Source organism: Tupaia chinensis, unplaced genomic scaffold, assembly GCF_000334495.1.
Source record: "Tupaia chinensis unplaced genomic scaffold, TupChi_1.0 Scaffold000258_1, whole genome shotgun sequence".
NCBI lineage: Eukaryota > Metazoa > Chordata > Mammalia > Scandentia > Tupaiidae > Tupaia > Tupaia belangeri.
The window spans coordinates 1896446-1912067 of record NW_006159738.1 but is presented as its reverse complement, the minus strand read 5'-3'; the positions used below and the strand labels follow the sequence as shown (position 1 = coordinate 1912067).

The following is a 15622-nucleotide window of genomic DNA, read 5'->3' as shown; positions in this document are numbered from 1 at the left end:
TTCAAGCCACTGGGTCCGAGACTTGAACCGTGGTCCACCGTGTGGGAGTCCAGCAATGTAACTGTTACGCCATGTGCTGGTCCCATCTTTTTCCTTCCTTCCTTCCTCCCTCCCTCCTCCTTCCTCCCTCCCTCCCTCCCTTCCTCTCTCTCTCTCTCTCTCTTTCTCTTTCTTTGGCAGAGGACATGGATGTTCACTAGGGAGAGATGGGGAGACAGAGATTTGAACCTCGGTCGACCATCTGGGATGCTGCACCTGCGTGCTAACCACTGTACTAAGGGTCGTGCTGGGCATGCGTGTGTACACACACACATATATACACACACACACACACACACACTTTATTTTTAAGAAAGATTTTTGCTATAGGCATGTGTGCTCACTGGAGAGACAGAGAGACAGAAAGCGAGAAATCACCCCCGGGGGGATGGCCACACTGCAGTCCTTTCTCCTCCATTCTCCTCTCGGGATCTTGGGCACGTATGCACATGTACTCAGCATGAGTTTGAAGCTGCTGTGTCTGGTACTTGAACTGGGTTCGACTACATGGGAGTCCAGCGACATAACCATTATGTCATCTGCTGGCCCCAAGGGATTCACATTTTTTTAAATTATTTATTTTTTAAATTCCATTTGTTGTTACTATCATTTTAAAGTTTTGACCAGAGAGAGATAGAGAGAGAAAGAGAAAGCGAGAAAGCAAGCCTCCAGGTCCGGGACTTGAACCACGGTCGGCCAAGTAGGAATCCAGCGCTCTTAACCACCACGCCACCTGCCAGTCCCAGGGATCCACATTTTTAAGATTGTGGCAGTCTTTCCCAAGATATGCCAATTATTTCGGGACCAGCAGTTGGCATAATGGCTCTGTCACCGAACTCCCATGTAGTCAACTGTGGTTTGAATCCTGGACCCAGTGGCTTAAACTCATGCTGGGTGCGTGTGCATGCGTGCCCAAGATCCCGAGAGGAGAATGGAGGAGAAGGGATTGCGGCGTGGCCATCCCCCCTGGGGGGTGATTTCTCGCTTTCTATCTGTCTCTCTCTGTCCTTCTGGCGAGCACACGCGCCCTATAGCAAAAACCTCTCCAAAACAGAAGACTATGCCAGTTATTTCGTTCCCTTGGGGAGGAGGGCTGGTGTTGCACATGCATCACTAGGTTAGTGCACCTGGAAGCCAGAAGGGGAAACGGAGGCCCTGCTGATGGTGACGTTTACAATTTCTCCAGAGGAAACTGTACAGAGAAGAATGGCAGATGCAGAAGAGGACTCTCTGGGAAAAAGAGAAGAAAATGGAGAAAGGGAAATGGCTGAAGAAGGGGAGGAAGAGGAAGAAGAATACACTCCAGATTATAAAGAAGTGGAAAATGCGCAGCAGAAACCAGAGGGTGACACGTTAGCAGGCAGCGATCAGGGGGGTCAGGGGGAAAAGAGAGAGGAGGACGGAGAAGTGGAGGAAGAAAAAGGAGCAAAGGAGGAGGAGGGAGAGAAGGAGGAAGAGAAAGGAGAGGAGGAAGACCAGGAGAAGGATGAGGAAGAGGGGGAGAAAAAAGAAGGGGGAGAGAGGGAGGAAGGAGAGGGGCAGAAGGAGGAGGAGAGGGAGGAGGGGGAAAAGAAGGAGGGGGGAAAGGAAGAGGTGAGGGAGGAGGAAGGGGAGAGAGGGGAGGAGGAGGAAGGGGAGAGAAGAGAGGAGGAGGAAGGGGAGAGAGGGGAGGAGGAGGAAGGGAAGGGAGGGGAGAGGAAGGGAAGGGAGGGGAGGAGGAGGAAGGGGAGAGAGGGGAGGAGGAGGAAGAGACAGTCCTGGAAGAGATGGAGGCAGGGGCTGCGGGAGTGCGGAGAGAAACCCCAGCAGAGCCCCATGAAACCACCCGGTCCATCGGTCTGGAGGAACCCGTCCGTGCTTCCCAGTCGGCCACACCAGGAGCCTTCCCTGTAAGTGGTCTCTATTCCTCTTCCAGGCAGGCGGGAGTACTGGTCGGGTGCTCAGTCCACGCCAGGCTGCAGGGTGCAAAACCAAGCAAGATACCGTCCATTTTTTTTTTGGTTCTTGCCATAGGGTGTGTGCCCCCTGCAGAGTGACGGGGAAAGTGAGAAATCACACCCCAGGGAGGATGGCCAGTTGCAGCCCCTGCTCCTCCATTCTCCTCCTGGGGATTTTGGGCACACGTGCACATGCGCCTGGCATGATTTTCAAGCCACCAGGCCTGGGATGCCAACTGTGGTCACCCATGCAGGAGTCCAGTGCCCTAACCCCTAAGCTGCCTCCTGGCCCCCCAGCTGGCTTTGGAAGGGCCAGCAAGGCCTCAGGCTAGCACCATCACAGTCCCATCAGCTTCCCTTAGACCGTCCCCTGCAGGAGCGCTCCGCTGTGCACCAAGGGTCAGGACCTGTGACTCAGCGGCCTTCTGGAGGCCACCAGGGCCACTGGGGAGAACAGGAGAACGGCTATGCTGCGGGGGCTGCTGTTGGCGGAGGGTAAACCCCTGCCACCCGATGCAGCTCGTGAGGACGAGCGGCCGGCGCTGTTCTAAACGTCTCTCGGTGTCGGCCTACACCTGGCTGCGGGCGGGAGGAACACCTGGGTCCGGATCACAGATGCCTCTTATTCCCGTTTCTCATTAAGCCTCTCCGGAGGGGCAGCGCGTCACAGCAGTCGCTGCAGTCAGAGGGATCCCGAGGAACCGAGCTCTCGGGAAGCCTGAGCTCCCGACAGGACCTGGACTCGGACCGCGGCAGCGGCAGCGAGGACAACCAGGGCAGCTCCTCCCAAAGGCCGTCCTCCGGAGGGCTCCTGGGGACCCGCCAGCTGTCCCACAGTGCTGGCGAGGCGGGGCGAGGACCAGAAAGTGGAGAGAGGGTTTCCTGCTTCCTCGATGACGGGGGGAGAGCGCCCCACGCCAGGGCAGAGGCCTCGGGCGAGTCGTTGGTGTCCAGCAGCACCGGAGACGTCTTGTTCCAGAAGGACGTCAGCACCAGTGTGTACCCTCTGGTGAGTGGAGCCCAGGCCTCGGCTCGGGGTCCTGGGAGGACACTGTGAAAGAGGGGGTTCTGGGACCAGCAGTTAGCGTCATGACCATGTTGCTGGACTACCACGGAGTCGACTGCAGTTCGAGCCCCAGACCCGGTGGCTCAAACTCACGCCGGGCACGTGTGCGTGCGTGCCCAAGATCCCGAGAGGAGAATGGAGGAGAAGGGATTGCGGCATGGCCACCCCCCCCCCCATGGGTGGTTACTTCTCACTTTCCCTCTGTTTCTCTCTTTTCATACTTCATATAGCAAAGACCTAAAATAAATTAATGACTTAAAAAGCTCCGGCAGCCCGAAGGACTCCGCGTCTGCTGTTGCAGGTCGCCCAGGGAGCCGCCACCTGCAGCCGCGGACATACTACCATTTCCCGCGAGAAGAGGAGGGTTCCTTTTCCTTTCTCCTCCCTCTGCTGCTTTCTGAAAACTGTTTCCCAGGATCCATCCTTTTTCCCTTTTCTTATCCTTTTTTCTGTAACTCATCCTTGTGACGAAGCGCTTAACGTGGTTCCTACAACGGAGGGCACGCTGGGGGGCGGCAGCCCGGCGTGGGCGCGGGGCGTGGGCGCGGGCCGTGCTGGGAAGGCGCCTGGTGGCAGTGCGGACTGCCGCTCACCTCCTTCCCAGCTAGGCGTGGTGTGAGCGGTGGGGTTAGGTCTCTCCCCAGCCTGCGTATTCAGTCCGACAGAGCGGCCGAGTTAGGGCCCACACCATGGCAAGGCACTGCTCAGAGACGCCAACCCCACGTGCCGGTCACAGCCAGGCACTTGCGCGAGTGCCCAGGAGCCACTGGGCTGGAGAGGGGCATGGCGGTGTGACCGGGCCCGGGGGAGGGGGGTCCTTGTCTCTCCTGGTCACGTGCAGACATGCTCTGTCCTGAGTAAAGGGGGGGAAGAAATCGGGGACCATCCCTAGCGAGAATGAGCAGTCTTTGTGTCACAGACCCCACCTCTGGACTGGGCGAGAGCCGCTGCCTCGTTTGGGGTTTCCTGTTACTCCTGGTCTCACTGCAGAAACAAACTCTCCTGGGTCGTCTCCCTTCGCCATTTCTTTTAGCATTTTTTTTTTTTTTTTTAAAGAGAGATGTTGCTATAGGGTGGTGCACTCACTGGAGACAGTGAGACAGAGATAGAAAGTGAGAACTCACCCCCGGGGGGATGGCCAGCCGCAGTCCCTTCTCCTCCTCCATTCTCCTCTTGGGATTTTGGGCAGGCATGCACATATGCCCAGCATTGTGTTTTAAAGGGCGGATCGCCACAATGCCCAGCCTTGTGTTTTTTTTTTTTTTTTTTTAAGAGAGGTTTTTGCTATAGGGCAGGTGCGTTTGCCTGAGAGACAGAGACAGAGAGACAGAGAGTGGGAAATCAGCCCCTGGGGGTGGCCACACACATTCTCTTCTCCTCCAGTCTCCTCTCGGGATTTTGAGCACGCACACGCGCACACACACGCGTGAGATTTTAAGCCGCCAGGTCCTGGATTCGATCCATGGTCTACTAAGTGGGAGTCCAGCGACGTAACCACTATGCTACCTGCTGGTCCCCCAGCATGTTTTTCAACCTGCCCAGTGTGGGACTTGAATGGCACAACTGGCCTTGTGGGAGACAGCCGCCTTCGTCACCACGCCACCTGCTGGCCTCAGAGAGCTTGGTTTTAACCTCGGAAGAGTTGCCTCGTGGTGGAGACGGGAGTCTGTTTAGGAATTTCTTTTTGTACAACAAATTGTCTAAATAGCAAAACCAGTTTTGAGGGTGAGCAAGATGGTCCTTTCAGGATTAGCTAATTTCCAAAAGAGCAATTTCATTGGGCTAAATTGGCTTTAGGAACCAGCCGGATATTAAATAATGATGTTCCTCGAAGTTGCAGCTTGAGACAAATTATGATTCTATGATTCTACCACTCACACCCACACAATAAGAAGTACAAATATAAATATCAGTGATAGGGAATGAGCAGATGGAGACAGGAGAGTATAGGAAACGAAGAGTGTGGGAGGGAGAGATTGGCCACGTTACCTTCTGTAGCTGTCTAGGGAAGAAATATATGATATATCAATTTAACTTCTTTATTTTTAGATTTTTGCCATATGGCGCATGCGCTCGCTGTAGAGAGAGAGAGAAGCAGAGAGAGGAAAGGTAGCAACCACCCCCTGGATGGGGTGATGGCCACACCACAATCCCTTCTCCTCCATTCTCCCCTCAAGATCCTGGGCGCATATGCACACACGCCCAGCGTGATTTGCAAGCCACCAGATCCAGGACTCGAACCGCCATCGGCCATGTGGGAGTCCAGCGTCTCAACCACCACACCATTTGCTGGCCCTCCAGTTTAACTTTGTAAGTACTGTTCCGCGGTAGGAGAGGAAATGTGCCAGGTTTTGTCTCCGTCCTCCAATATAATCTAATTTTTAGCAGCTCATCACTTAACCATCACGTTCGTCCCTCGACTGCATTCGATTCATTGACCCCGGTTAAGGTTTTAAGTAGACTTTATGTTTGGGAGAGCTGTAGGCTTATAGGAAAATCGAGCCAGAGGGCTGGGGTGCTGCAGCTGTTCGATGCCATGCGCTGTGTGGCCGCCCTGTGTGGGAAGGTTCCCGGTTGCGTCTGGGGACCTCTCAGTGCTGGGCACTCATAGGCCCATGACGGGGGCAGGCTAGAGCTGGGCGGGTCCCGTCAGGATTCTGGGCACACGCACACGCCTGTCACGGTTGTCAAGCTGCCAGGGCCAGAATTTGAGCTGCAATTGGCCATGTGGGATTCAGCTCCCCTAACCGCTAGGCCTCAGGGCCGGCTCTGGTGCGACTTTCCTAAAGTGATTTCGCCTTCCTGGACCTTGCTGTGAGGTCCTCCTCCTCCTGGGGCTCGTGCTGGGCGTGCCTGGAGCCACAGCCCCGCCTAGCACGCGGCGTGTCACTGGTCTTCCCTCTGTCTTCCAGACCATGACCTGGTCGTTTGGGTGGAACAGCACTCTTCCCGTGTTCTACATTCGCGATGAGAACCAGAGAGTCCTCCTGTACGTGTGCGCTCACACCGCTGTCATCTACAACGTTTTCCAGAACACTCAGCACCACCTCCAGGTACGCGGCCTGCCCTTCCCGCAAGCCCCACGGCGTCGTGTTTGTATCTCAGGCTGACTTGGTCGTGTCGCTGTCAGCCCTTCCTACCCCTCCTTCGAACATGCAGGAAGTCCTGCCTTTAGAAACACGTTTCCGGGGCAGCAGGTGGGGATGTGGTTAAGGCCCTGGACTCCCACATGGGCGACCGTGGTTCACGTCCCGGATCTGGCGGCTTGCTTTCTCACTCTCTTGAATTAAAAATAATACAAAATAAATAAATAAATAATTCCTTAAAAATTAAAAGGAAAAAAACCACTTTTTTTTTTTTTTTTTTTTGGGAGAGATTTTCACTGTAGGGCGCGTGCCCTCGCCAGACAGACAGAGAGAGACATAGAGACAGAAAGCGAGAAATCACCTCCCAGGGGGGATGGTCACGCCGCAATCCCTTCTTCTCCATTCTCCTCTCGGGATCTTGGGCACGCACGCACACACGCCCGGCATGAGTTTTAAGCCACCGGGTCCAGGACACGAACCGCGGTTGACTACGTGGGAGTCCAGCGACATAGCCATTGCGCTAACTGCTGGTTCCCAAAAACCACATTTTCATCCATTGACTCTCGAGTCTAATCAGAATTGGTTTAGAAATAGTATTTAATGTTGGTTTTATAGTTATAAGTATTTAACACACACACACACATATATGTGTATATATATATTTTTGGGTACATTTCTGCAAAAATGTGGACACTGCAGCCCAGGCCCCACAGAGCTTTGGTCACATACACAGGGAAGCAGGGGAGCAGAGTTCGAGACCCAGCGCTCACTTAGGCTCCTTCCCAGTTTCCAAAGGCTTCAGCCCCACAGGCCGGCTGGCCGAGAGGCGGCCCCGTGTTGCAGAAGCAGAGTGACCTAAGTGAGTTGCCCCAGACTAAGGCAACCTCCGCCCTGAAGGTGTGAAGTGCTCGCTTGTCCTCCCTCCCCTCCTCGGGCTCCTTTTATCCCACCCACCTCCTCCCTTCCTGTCACCTCTCTCCGGTCCAGTGTCCTGCCTCTTGTCCCAGACTCACCCCGCTCTCCCGCACGGGGTTTCAGGTTCCCCTTCCCGGCCACCTGCGTCTTTCTAGGGCCTTCCTGAGTCGACGCCTAGGTCAGAACCGTCACCAGCAGGAGCCCAGTCAGCAGTCAGCAGTCAGCGTGGGCAGAGGTCCGAGAACCTGGGCGTGACTCGTTCACTTTCCAGGTCCAGAAACACACGGACCAGTCGGCAGGCAGCTCCTGCGGGGCGCGGCGATGGCGCGGAGGACGCAGAGCTTGCCCCAGGCCGGCAGGGACAGTGGGCGAGAAGCGGGGCCCGGGTGAGCTGAGCTGTGGGGTCCGGCCTCGCCAGGATCAGGTGGCCGGGAACAGCCTTGGCCAGTCTGTCCGTCCTTCATCCCACACGGCTCTCGTAGCCGCCATGTCTCTGACCGTGGGTCGGTAGTCGCCAACAAAGCACCCCGTCCCTGTCCTGGGGGCACGCGTGGCCACGGGATCATCGTAGCCGGTGCTCCCCGGGAACTCGGAAATGTTCGGAGAAGATCAGAGTGAGACAAGACTTACTGCAGACCGGAGGGCGGGGGTTTAAAGAGTGCTGAGCGCTGGGACCTGAAGGGTGAGCACGGCCCCCGGACAGTCAGGGAAGAACATTCCAGACAGAAGGCCCGGAGGGAAGGCCAGCGTGGAGGTTCACAGGGAGGCAGGAGGAGTGTGGGGAAGGAGGGAACGGAGTCCGCTCCGGTCAGGGCGTGCTGCCATCCCGTTTGGGTTTCCAGAAGGTTCGTCCGTGTGTGGGATAGGATGGTGGGAGTTAAGAGTGGAAGTAGAGTGGTGAGGAGGCGTCGGCCCCAGCCCCAGGCTGCTCAGTGACCTGGAGTGGGCAGCAGCCTGGGGAGTGAGCCCGGCGGGGAGGTTCGAGGCGGCTGGGACCGGGGCAGGGCCCAGATGTGTACTGCCAGCCCGGGTGTCAGCACGCACCTCGATCCTCGATCCTTGGGGACCTCCGTTCCTGCAGGAGTGCAACTAATCTTTCCGTGTCCCGAGGGTGAGGGTGTCTGACATCTACCCACCCGTGGATGGGGACGCCCCAGGAAAGCTGGGGGAGTACGGTTTTCTGCCAGATGAGCTGGAGAGAAACCAGTGGGGCCCTGGCCCTCCCTGATGGCACCCAAGCGTGGGCCGCGTCTGGGAGGTGTCGAACGCCTTCTCTGTTTCCCAGGGCCACCCGAACGTCATCTCCTGCCTCTGCCTCAGTGAAGACAGGCGGTGGATCGCCACCGCGGACAAAGGGCCGGACTGCCTGATAATCATCTGGGACTCCTTCACAGGGTAGGCCTTGCACGGCGGCTTCTTCCCCAGTGTGGACGGTGCCTGCCACGGTGGCTGAGCACAGGCTGAGTGGTGCGGTGTCTAGAAACTCGTTTGCTGCCCCAGTCCCCTCTGGGATGCCGGGAAGACCCAAGCAAGCGCTGTCCCCACCTATTGCAGGATCCCTGTGCACACGATCTTCGACAGCTGCCCGGAGGGAAACGGCATTGGGGCAATTGCCATCACCCGCGATGCCAAGTTCCTGGCCACCATCTCAGATGCCGAAGTCCAGGTAAAGGGCCTTGGGGTGAGCATCGGCAAGCTGGCCGCCCGACAAGAGCACCCCCTCGGGGCAGCTCTGCTTGGCCATGCAGCTCCCGTGACGTGCTCAAGTAACCGGACCCCGGCAGTCAGGACCTCTCCTTGTGGCTAGCGGGGGGTGCTGTGCTTACTTGCTCGAAGCTGCAGGCCACCACGAAGGCTGAGGTTGTACCTGCAGCCTTCGGAGCCCTTCTCACACCTGTCCCTGCTGTCACCTGCAGAAGGTGTGCATCTGGAAGTGGACGCTAGCAGCAGAAACGCCAGCGTGCACGCTCGAACTCCCCACAGAGTATGGCGTCCAGGTGAGTTGAGCATGAGCTGGGGGTGGCCCACAGCACAGCACAAGTCCCTGTGCTGGGCCGCCAGCCTTGTTTGCAACAGCACGACCGGGATACTCCCCGAGTCCCGTCAACAGCAGGCAGCACTGCTCAGCGATAAAAGGAATGGCAGCGACATCATGAAATGGAATGAGAAAACCAAGGCCTGCTGCAGGAAGAGCCACATTCCCGACCAGATTCAAGGGGACACAGACGAACGTGCAGCCATAATCCAGAGGGTGGCTGCTGGGGGACGGAGAGAGGAATCAGGTCATACCCTGGGGGCCATAATACGGAGTTCTGATTTTATTCCGAGGATAGTGAGAAGTCATTGAAGGATTTTAAGGGAGTGATAGGATGTATTTGTTTGTTTGTTTGTTTGTTTTTAATTTAGGTTTTTGCTGTAGGGCACATGTCAGAAACAGCCAGAGATAATGAAAGGGAAAGTGAGAAATCACCCCAAGGGGGTGGCCACGCTGCAATCCCTTCTCCATTTTCCTGCTGCGATCTTGGGCATGCATGCACAAGTGCCCGTGTGACTTTTCAAGCCACCGTGGTCAGCCACGTGGGAATCCAGCACCTTAACCACCTTGCCGCCTGCCGGCCCGTCTCACTGTCTTTTAAAACCTCACTCTGACTGCCGTGGGAGGGTGTTAGGGTGAGGCTAGAGTGAGAGCAGAGAGGCCCAGCCATGGTGGCACGTGTGGTGGGCTGCCAGTGGGAAGCTAGATATGTTATATCTATCTATCATTTATCATCTATCTATCATCCCTTATCTCTCATCTATCTTTCTACCATCCATCCATCCATCCATCCATCTTATCCACTGGGGTTTCTTGCATCTGGGATCTTCTTTCTTTGATTTTGGATAATTCTCATCCATTGTCTTTTTTTTTTTTTTTTGAGAGGTTTTTTTGCTATAGGGCGCGTGCGCTCGCCAGACAGACAGAGAGAGACAGAGAGACAGAAAGCGAGAAATCACCCCCCCAGGGGGAATGGTCACGCTGCAATCCCTTCTCCTCCATTCTCCTCTCGGGATCTTGGGCACGCACGCACACACGCCTGGAGTGAGTTTTAAGCCACTGGGTCCGGGACACGAACCGCGGTCGACTACGTGGGAGTCCAGCGACATAGCCATTACGCTAACTACTGGTTCCCTCATCCATTGTCTTTTTAAACAGTCCTTCTGTCACATTCTTTCTTTCCTCTTCTTCTGAGACTCCAATTAGACATAAATTAGACCTTTTCCATCTTGTCTCATTAGACTATTATTCTCTTCCATATTTATTATTTTCTTTTTAGGGGAGGTTTTTGCTATAGGGTGTGTGTGCTTGAGACAGAGAGAGAGACAGAGACAGAAAGCAAGAAATCACCCCCAGAGGGATGGCCACACCGCAGTCCCTTCTCCTCCATTCTCCTCTCAAGATCTTGGGCACTCACGCACATGCACCCAGCATGAGTTTAAGTCACTGTGCCCAGGACTCAAACCACAGTCGACTACATGGAAGTCCAACGACATAACCATTATGCCAACTGCTGCTCCCCTCTTTCATATTTTTTAAAATCCTTTTGTCTAAGTTTCAGTCTGGATATTTCCTATTATAATTGATCTTTTCTACCGGCTAATCCTTTTTATGGCTATATCTAAGTTTTTGGTAAACTATCTATTGAATATTTTGTTGTTTTTTGAGAGGTTTTTGCTGAAGGACCTGTGCGTTCATTAGAAAGACAGAGACAGAAAGCAAGAAATCACCCCAGGGGGGATGGCCACACAGTAATCACAGTAATCCCTTCTTCTTCTCCGTTCTCCTCTCGGGATCTTGGGCATGCATGCACACGCACCTGGCGTGAGTTTAAGGGTCCAGGACTCGAACCGCAGTCGACTACGTGGGAGTCCAGTGACATAGCCATTACACCAACTGCTGGCCCCATAGCCTGTGTTCTTCTTTAATGAGAGCGAGAGAAGTGCTTCAGGGTTTCACTACGCCATGGTCCTCCCCCGCCTCCCAGCAGCCAGGACCACAGGTGTGCCAGCACACACTCCGAGCAGGCTGGGTTGACCTGGGACTCGAAACCACGGCCTCCCTAAAAGCTCTAGCATCGTGCAGTGACATCCGGCCTACCCCTGTGCCACCGTGGCTCCCGTAACTCCTGCGTTGCAGCGGTCCTGCTGAGATTCTGTCTTCTCCCTCCCTTGCCCATATTAACCTGCCGCTGTCTGTCCATGTCTGAGCGCTCCGATACCTCGGCCTACTGTGGGCCCTTTCTCCAACTGCGTTCCCTCTTGGATTTTTACTGATCTGGATGTCTCTTTCAGATGCTTGGTGATTTTTCACTGAATGTCCAGTGTTGTTTTGAGTATAGAAACATTTTAAGGCTCCGGACGATCACTTCCTCCCAAGAAGACTTGCTTTGGCGTCTTACAGGTGCTCGACAGGGCGCTCGCTTTAATCGCACCTGAGAGGGGATTTAGGCGCGTTTTCACTCTGAGTTCCGGGCTACACACTTGCCTTCGTCAGTTCTTCACCCTGCACAGACTTCGGTTCCTTCCTTTGTGTGTGTGTTTTTTTTTTTAATTAAAAATAATAATTTTGGGACCAGCAGTTAGCACAATGGCTATGTTGCTGGACTCCCATGTAGTCGACCACAGTTCTAGTCCCAGACCCAGTGGCTTAAACTCATGCCAGGTGCACGTGTGTGCGTGCCCAAGATCCCGAGAGGAGAATGGAGGAGAAGGGATTGCGGCGTGGCCATCCCCCCTAGGGGGTGATTTCTCGCTTTCTGTCTCTATGTCTCTCTCTCTCTGTCTGGTGAGCGCACGTGCCCTATAGCGAAAACCTCTCCAAAAAAAATTTTTTTTTTCATTTACATGACAATTTTTTTTTTTAGAGTCTTTTACTAGGGCATGTGTGTTTGCCAGAAATAGAGAGAGACAGAGAGACAGAAAGCGAGAAATCACCCCCTATGGGGGATGGCCACGCCGCAATCCCTTCTCCTCCATTCTCCTCTCGGGATCTTGGGCACGCACACACGTGCACCTGGCATGAGTTTAAGCCACTGGGTCTGGGACTAGAACTGTGGTCGACTACATGGGAGTCCAGCGACGTAGCCATTACACCATCTGCTAGTCCCAACAATTATTATTTTAAGAATTATTTATTTCATTTTATTTATTCATTTATTTAATTTGACCAGAGGGAGAGAGACAGAGAAAGTGAGAAAGCAAGCTACCAGGTCCAGGACTCTAACCATGGTCAGCCACGTGGGAGTGCCCCCCGGTCCCAACAATGATTACAATGCAGTTTCCCGTGCATAAACACAACGTGTAATGATTGGATCCAGTAGTTTGCTCGTGGTCCCAGCCATTTGGAATGTGACGTACAGTGAGTGGTTCACCATGTTCTCCCCACCGTAGCTCACCGCCCCAGAGCCCGTTTTGTCTACCTTTCTGCAATTTTGTTTTTGTTAATCAGCGTTCCTGTACTCCCCACCCTCTCCTATCCTTCCCGAAGTCTGGTAGTCCTGCATGGCTTCCTTTCTATGGAGCCATCCTCTCCAATGTCCGTGTGTGGGGGGAACATGTCCGCCCAGGCTTTTGGGCCATCCTGACGTTAATTCTCAGACCCTGGCATTGGTCACGTTCCTGCAGCTGCACAGTGGCCCTAGGTCGGCCACGGGTGTGCAGGTGGGGCGGAAGTGCAGGAGCGGGTCTCAGGAAGCTCTTCCCAGTGAGCGCTGTCATGGTGGCCTCTCGCAGCCCTGCACCTTGGCGGTGGCCACCATCTCCCGCACAGAGTCGAGAGTCGAGACAGACCCCTCCCGGGACTCTGTCCCTTTGTGGCCATTGCTATTACGGTTTAGTTTCTGCGTTTACCGCTTCCTTCCCTGCTTTCATTTCCACACGGTTGCTTTTTGGGAAGGAAGCCAGCAGCTCATGCTGTTCGCCATCTTGGCAGGAGTCAGAATCCCCTCTCCGTATCTCACATTCGTTCCAAGATGTCTTGTGGCCCTGTCCAATTTAGAACTGTGTACCCGCCAGTGTTTGTCCAAAAGGACACAGAACGAAGGTTATTGGTGAATGCTCTTGGTTGACTTTTGCTTGTTCCAAGTTATAGGTGGCGAATAATAATAAATAAAACTAGAAAGGGAACAGCTTTGGCAGCATTTAGCAGCCAGTATCTAACTGGACTTCTTCTTGCGTGCCAAATGTCATGCCTTTTCTGGTTTATATTCCTACTCAGTTACTTTAATTCAAACGATCGTGTAATTCTGACGTTCGGCCTCATTTATTATCACGTAATATATTTTCCTGCTTTGTATTTCAGCACTACATTATGTTTAATCCAACCAATAATAAAGAACTGGTGAGCAATAGCAAGACGCAGGCCATCTATTACTCCTGGGTAAGTAGAAGTATTAGGGTTTCCTTTCAGTGTGGGCACGAGTGCACGTTCGTTCTTGGACTGCGGACACGCGGGTAATGCAACAAAACAGTATCGACTTAGGAAGCAATGGGTAGATCTTAAAACGTTTTGATTTAATTATTGTATTTATTTCAGTTCCATTGGTAATTAGCATATTAAATCAGAAGCCGATAATTAAATTTTGTTCAGTTTTTTTTTTTTTTAAGTAATGAGGCAAATATTGGATGGTCAGAATAAGTCGTGATGTATTTTTTCTGTTTTTCTATACAAAAACGTGACATGACTTTTACAACAACCTAATATTTATTTGACTACATATATATCATTTTTTTTTCTTTTTTTGGAGAGGTTTTTTTGCTGTAGGGTGCGTGCGCTCACCAGAAAGACAGAGAGAGACAGAAAGCGAGAATTCATCCCCTGGGGGGGGGAATGGCCACACCGCAATCCCTTCTCCTCCATTCTCCTCTCGGGATCTTTGGCATATACGCACAGTCGACTGCTGGGTCTGGGACTCGAACTGCTGTTGACTACATGGAAGTCCAGCGACATAGCCATTACGCTAACTGCTGGTCCCTCTCTATTTTTTTTTTTTTTTAATATTTGACTATATTTAGCAGGTCTAAGAATATAGGTGTTTTTGGAGCCTCTGGACTTCATCCTTCTGTAGAAGGACTAGCACATAGACGAGTGATACTTACCAGCATGAGGCAAAGTCGGGAGGTTGGAGAAGCCCCACGAGGTGGCACGGGCTGTAGGGTGCTGTGCAGAGTTGGAGCTGCATGGGAGACCCCGCTTGGACCTTGGAGATGCCTAGACTTGCTGGGCATAGGGTGGGTGCCTGTAGTCCTAGCTACTGGGCGGCTGGCCAGGAGGATCATGGCATGGCGTGATCATGTTGAAAATATCCCCCTCTTTCTCTCTTTCATCGAAGAACAAGTCTAGGGCCAGCAGGTGGCGTATTGATGAAGGCACTAGATCCTGCATGGCTGACTCCATTTTTCAAGTCCCAGCCGTGGTGACCTGAAAAACATGCCAGGTGCATGTATGTGCATGCCCAAAATCCCTAGAGGAGAATAAAGGTGAAGGGATTGGGGTGTGACCTCCTCCCAGGGGGGGTGGTTTCTCGCTTTCCCTCTCCTCTGTCTCTCTCTGGAGAGCACACTCACCCTATGGGGAAAAAAATCTAAAAGCAAAAGAAAACTAAATGGAAACAAATTGCAAGTTGAACACAGAATTACGATATGAATCAGGAGTTCCTAGACGTGTCCCTGAAGGAACTGAAAGGAGGCCTTCAAGGCCTTCAACATCTGTACGGATGTTGGCAGCCGTAGCACCATTCCCGGTTGAGCTTTTGGTGTGAGTGAACCGAAGGTCTACCAGCTGTTAGCAGGGAGACTAAACGCGGGTAGCAGGCGAGGAGCGTGAGCGGGCAGAGTCCTGGCACACGCTGACCCGGCTGAGCCACGCCAAAGCAGCCAGACACAGATGTCTCCTGTTGTCTGATCCGGCTGACATAAACTGTCCACAGGAGGCAGACCCACGCAGACATCAGTCTGGGGGTCTGGGGCTGGCGAGAGGGGGTAATGGGGAGCCGACTGCTTAACGGGAACGCGGTTCTTCTAGGGTGATGATCCGTCTTGGGACTAGCCAGAGGTGGAGGCTCCCCAGCACGTGAATATGCTGGGTGCCGTGGAACGGTGCACGGTAGAGCAGTGAGCGTCAGGTTAAGTGAATTTTACATCAGCGAAAAGTGCAAAACAAAGACACATTGAACTGCCGACCGCCAGTGACAGTCATCTTTCCCTTTATTTTCTTGTTTTATTTACATTTAATTAGTGATATTCACCACTTCAGGCATTTATTATCTTTTTATTAAAAGTTATTTTATTTAACTTTATTTTAATTTGACCAGAGAGGGGCAAAGTGAGAGAGAGAGAGAAAGTGAGAAAGAGAGAGAAAGTGTGAAAGCAAGCCACCAGGTCCGGGACTCGAACCGCTGTCGGGCATGTGGGAGTCCAGTGCCCTTAACCACCACGCCACCTGCCGGCCCCTAGGCATTTATTATCATTTTAAAGCCTATTAACGTCGAATTCAAATTTGCGTTAGCTGCCATTTGAAGTCACAACCATTTGTGGGTTTTTTG

General features: G+C 53.2%; 1 protein-coding gene across 1 annotated transcript in view; it reads left to right on the top strand.

Moving 5' to 3' along the window:
* Positions 1 to 1230: 1230 nt before the first annotated feature.
* The window catches only part of CFAP251 (cilia and flagella associated protein 251), a 68080-nt gene continuing 53688 nt past the window's right edge, over positions 1231 to 15622 (top strand). Inside the window, exons 1-8 of the mRNA XM_006149287.3 lie at positions 1231 to 1399; positions 1717 to 1928; positions 2620 to 2985; positions 5955 to 6095; positions 8329 to 8438; positions 8598 to 8709; positions 8960 to 9040; positions 13381 to 13458. Coding sequence (XP_006149349.1) covers positions 1246 to 1399; positions 1717 to 1928; positions 2620 to 2985; positions 5955 to 6095; positions 8329 to 8438; positions 8598 to 8709; positions 8960 to 9040; positions 13381 to 13458 — 1254 coding nt within the window. The 5' untranslated portion in view covers positions 1231 to 1245. The remainder of the gene's footprint in view (positions 1400 to 1716; positions 1929 to 2619; positions 2986 to 5954; positions 6096 to 8328; positions 8439 to 8597; positions 8710 to 8959; positions 9041 to 13380; positions 13459 to 15622) is intronic.